Source organism: Choloepus didactylus, chromosome 15 (assembly GCF_015220235.1).
Source record: "Choloepus didactylus isolate mChoDid1 chromosome 15, mChoDid1.pri, whole genome shotgun sequence".
In the NCBI taxonomy this organism is placed as follows: domain Eukaryota; kingdom Metazoa; phylum Chordata; class Mammalia; order Pilosa; family Megalonychidae; genus Choloepus; species Choloepus didactylus.
The window spans coordinates 334,772-339,432 of record NC_051321.1 but is presented as its reverse complement, the minus strand read 5'-3'; the positions used below and the strand labels follow the sequence as shown (position 1 = coordinate 339,432).

Genomic DNA, 4,661 nt, shown 5'->3' with positions numbered 1-4,661 from the left:
GCATTTTAAAATGATCAATGGTGGTTATCAAAATCCCTTTGGTATTTAGCTTCTTGGATACACTTACAAGAGCGAGTAACAGTTTTATTTCTAACTGTCAATATTTACACTACACCAGAAATTACACTCTTTGCAATTATTTGCATTTCTTATTTTTTCAAAATTTAGATGTCGACTTCAAAATGTGCAAGTGGGTTCACAGCTTTTCAAAATTCTTTGAAGGAAAACAGGAACAGGAGCCAGCCCGGTCTGACGGACAGGTGGGCTCAGGAGATGGAGTCCTCGGGGTGCCTGGGGTTGGTGAGGCTGGAAAGCACCAGGGCAAGCTCCGTGTGAGAAAGGTGGGGGGAGGTGCGTGAGGGCAGATGTGGGTGGGATTGGGGGTGGCAGCAGCAAGCATGGCAGTGGGGGCAGGAGGGAAGCTGCAGAATGTAAGGGGGGCAGGAACGAGCAACCCCTGCCAGGGGAGAACAGCTGGAGGATGCAGTGCCAGCAAGTCACGGCCTTGGACCATGGAGGATGGGCAAGACCATGGACTGACCCGTGGGCCGGGACGCCTCTGCAGAACCCTGCCGTGGCCCGGGAGAGTCACAGGCAGCAGGTGTGCGTGCCGGGGGTGGGAGCTGTGGGGAGCGCAGGGGTGGAGGCCAGAGCGAGAAGCCGTTCCCGGGGTCTGTCCGTCCAGCCCTGCTTGGAGCTAATGTTGGAAGGACAGGAGGTGGCTGCGTGAACATCTGTGTGCCCCCACCGTGGTCTCCTCAGCCACGGAAGTCTTGCGGTTGCCTGACATAGACTTGCTCTGGTCGCCAGTCATTCCTCCTGCAATAATTTTAACCCGGTGCCTGCTGAGTGCGAGATGCTGGCCTCGGAGCCAAGTGCACACCCCTCCCGGGGAGTAAGCTCGCTGGACATGCAGGCGAGTGTGCAAACACGCACTAAAACCAGCCATCCCAGAAGAAAGTGGCTTCACGCCACTCCACTGAAAATGTAAACGAATGACCACAAAGCTTCAAACAAACACAGGCTGGGTAAACAGGGGCCAGAGGCACCGCCCGACCTCAATGGCACCCCTGGGGCCCTTCCTGCACCACCCCCGCCACGTGCAGGGGCTCTTCCCACAGAACCAGCAGCTCTACTTGGCCGCAAACCCGGAAAGTGCTTCCAGGCGGCATCAGCCAGCAGTGACTCGGCCTGCTCCCACGTCCCCGCTCCTTCTGTTTTCCTCACACTGGATGCACTTTTTCCTGAGGTGGGCGAGGTGTCATTAGACCCAGGAGCCCTCGCGACATGGCTGCTTTCTAAGTTATGGGGTTCTCTCTGCTCCTCCCCTGAGCCTCGAGCCTCCCTGGGGCCCACCACTAGCTGTGGAGTGGCCAGAATCACTGGTGACAAAGCCCCCACATGGCCCCTAGAGAAAGCCCCAGAGCCATCTCCCTTGTAGCCACATCAGCGGAGGCTCCCCCAGAGAGCTTTCCTGGGCTCACTGGCATGTGAGAGGCGCAGGTGGCCGACACCCCACCCCGAAGCCCCTGCAGCCAGGGGAGCTAACGCGCGGGGTCCTCAGCAGGTGCTGCCTCTAGAGCTGTGCTGGGACAGGCGGGGGTGGGCGCTGCTGCAGGGGGGACTGGGGACAGCTGGCCGCAGCCACACACACAGGAGGTGCCTTTTCTCCACCTCCTGTGCTACCTGCAACCCACACACAGGCAGGTGGGGAGCAGCCCTGGTCCTTTCCTGCAGGTGGGGGCTGAGCCCATCCTTTGCCAGGCTGGGGAGGGGGTGCTGCCGCCTCTTGGCCCAAACGCAGACCCAGGTTGGGGCAAGGCTAGACCTGGGAGCCCAGGAAAGCCCACCGAGTGGAGCCTGCTGAGGCAGTGAGAGGGTTAATCACAAACCAGCATGACCGCCAAATGGCGGTGGTGGGGGGGCTCTGTTCTTAGGGTCTCTGACACCCGGAGCCCAGGCTGGCAAGGTGGAGGTGAGGCCGGCGGGACCTCAGCAACTCCGGCTGGTTCCCGCCCTCCCCGGCCCACCCCCCACCCCCCACCCCCGCCCTCCCCGCGCTGGCGCCGTCGCAGCGCCCTCCCCTCCCCCACCCCTCCCGCCGCGGGGACTGCGGCAGCCCCGCCCCCCCGGCCCGCGGGAGGAGGGGACAGTGGGGGGGGCGGGAGGAGGGTCGGCTATCTGCAGGGCACCCTCCCTGGGGTGCACCCCGGCCCCCCGAGTCCTCCCCTGGGTGTGCGGGAGAGTGGGGGTGGGGGGCGCCGACCCCTGAAGCCTCCTGCCGCGCCGCTCAGGACGCCGGTCACAGAAATGGGCCCCTCCCCAACTGTCCCTGGCCCGCACCGGCCGCTGCCCCCCACCCCAGAAGGATGCCAGCGTCCCCGGGGCTCCGGGCCGTGACGCGCAAAGTCCTGGGAACGCTCCCGAGCCCCCCCCCCCACAGTGAACCCCCCCCCTCGAGGGCCAGGACCCCCGGCAGGCCCGCCCCCAGGGGCCCGCGGCGCGCCCTCCCCCTTCGGCGACACTGCGACAGGCGGGGGGGGCCGACCGCGGGCGGCGGGGGCGGGTGCGCGGCGCGTTGCCATGGTGCCCGGTGCGCCGAGCCCGCCCGGAGCCGCAGCCCCGCCAGGCCCGCAGCGCAGAGGCGGCGGCCGCGCGGGCGCCGGGAGGCGGGGACGGGGACGGGACGGGGACGGGCGGGAGACGATCCCCGGCGGCCAGAACGCGGGCGGCGGCCGCGTCCCCCGAGCCCTGAGTCCGAGCGCCGAGGCCCCGGCGGTGAGCGCCCTGGAGTCGGCGGCGCCCGGCCCTGCCCGCAGGGTGCAGGCCATGGAGCCCGCCGCGGCGGATTTTTATGAGGACAGCAAAGACCTGGACTTCTACGAGTTCGAGCCGCTGCCCACTCTGCCGGAGGACGAGGTGAGCCCGGCCCCCCGCGATGACCCCCACCTGCTCGGGGCGCCCCTCCTGCGGGACAGCCCTGGGGAGGACCCGGGCTGGGAAGGGCCTGGGGGCGCCTCCTGCCTCCCCAGACCCCCTTCCCTTGGGGCCAGGAGGGTCCACAGCTAGTCTAGACCTCTTCCCCTTTAAGGCGACAGGATCCTGGGCTGCTGCGGGAACGGCAGTGGCCGCCATCACTGCAGAAGTTGGCGCCCTGCGGCCATGGGCCCCTGACTGATAAATGTTGGGTGGATGAGAGTGTGGGTGCCAGAGCTTGGGGATGGGGGGGGCAGTGTTTACTTCCCTGCACAACATCCGGGGAGGCACAGGGCAGCCAGCGCCGAATCTGGGGCAGCACCAGGGTGTCTGACCATGTCAGTGTCCGGGGTGCTCACTGCTCATGGGGACACCAGCCATCACCCAGGAAGCTAGGTTCTACAACAGCCCCCAGGCTGGATGGCCCACAGGGGTCCCCTGACCCCATCACATGGGACTTACGTTCGTTAACCCGACCAGGTGTCCACAGAATCAGCTGGCAGAGAATGGGTCCCACTTGGCTGGGTCTGCCCCACAGCCTAGCTCTGGCTTCCCGAGTGCCGCGCAGGCTGGGAGGCCCCTTGGCCTGAAGGGTGGGCCCCGGAGGACCCCGCAGCTCCCAGGAAGACCCTTGCATCTCCCAAGGGCCCTTCACCTGGGCTGCCTTCGCACGTGTGTCCCCTAAAGCAGGAGGGGGGGACTCCGGGGCTCCTGCCCACAGGCCCAATGGATGTCCTGTGTCCCAGTTTGAGGTGTCACCTTCCTGCGCATCTTTGGGGTGGTTTGTGTCGAAGGTTTTTAATGTGACATCAGGACCCCCGGCTGTGTCCCTAATGGTGATTGTGCCATCGGTTTGCAGCAGAAACACCACCCCAAGGGTGGAGGTGGGAGGGGACCACGGTGTCATCCCTGGCAGGGGACAGAGGCTACTGAGAACTGGACAAACGAGGCCCTGGGGCCGCCCTCAGCACGTGAAAACTGCCCTGGATGTGAATTCAGCAATTACACAATCAGTTCTGAAAACTAATACAAGAAACAGAGCCCCTCAGACCCCCGAAGGCCCCAAACTCCCTCCCCAGCCGTGACCCAAGAGAAAACCCCCGTGGCCAGTGAACACACGAAAGGTGGTTAAACCGTTATGGTCGGGGGTGCACAGTGCCCCCCGTCAAGACCCTCACACACCGCCTGAAACAGTGGACGGTGCCACGTGCTGGCGGGACCTGGGGAGCGGCAGCCCCCGCTTGCTGGTGGGAGTGAAATTGGAACAGTCACTGGAAAACGGCGTGGCATTAGCTAGTGAAGTTGAAGGCGCCCCCACATTATGTTCCAGCGGTTTCGCTTCTGGGCACGTACCCCAGAGATGTCGGCCCATGGCCGCGACGCTGTGACAGTACAAGCCAGGGGCGCATGGAAAAGAGGACAGCGCGGCCTGGGCGCTGGGCAGGTGGGCTCCCTGGAGGAGGGGCCCAGGCCCTGGGGCATCCGGGCTTTGAATCTCTGCAGATGGGGAAGTGGGAGCAGAGGCAGAGCAGCCAGACAGAGTCGGGGAGCAGGAGGGGCCGGGGGCGCAGTGGGGAGGGGCCAGGAGCCATGGCGGGAATTGAAAAAGTCCTTGCTTTCCGCCCAGAGCTCAGAGCCAGAGGCACCTAGAGTGACGGTGGCTTCGTGGTGGAGGTAGACACCGA

The 4,661-nt window shown here is 64.9% G+C and overlaps 1 protein-coding gene across 1 annotated transcript in view; it reads left to right on the top strand.

The window, feature by feature from the left end:
* Positions 1 to 856: 856 nt before the first annotated feature.
* KNDC1 (kinase non-catalytic C-lobe domain containing 1) overlaps positions 857 to 4,661 on the top strand; it is a 68,453-nt gene continuing 64,648 nt past the window's right edge. The window contains 7 exon segments of the mRNA XM_037805113.1: positions 857 to 916; positions 1,107 to 1,249; positions 1,938 to 2,245; positions 2,444 to 2,919; positions 3,836 to 3,947; positions 4,171 to 4,223; positions 4,307 to 4,420. Of these exon segments, the coding sequence (XP_037661041.1) occupies positions 857 to 916; positions 1,107 to 1,249; positions 1,938 to 2,245; positions 2,444 to 2,919; positions 3,836 to 3,947; positions 4,171 to 4,223; positions 4,307 to 4,420 (1,266 nt within the window).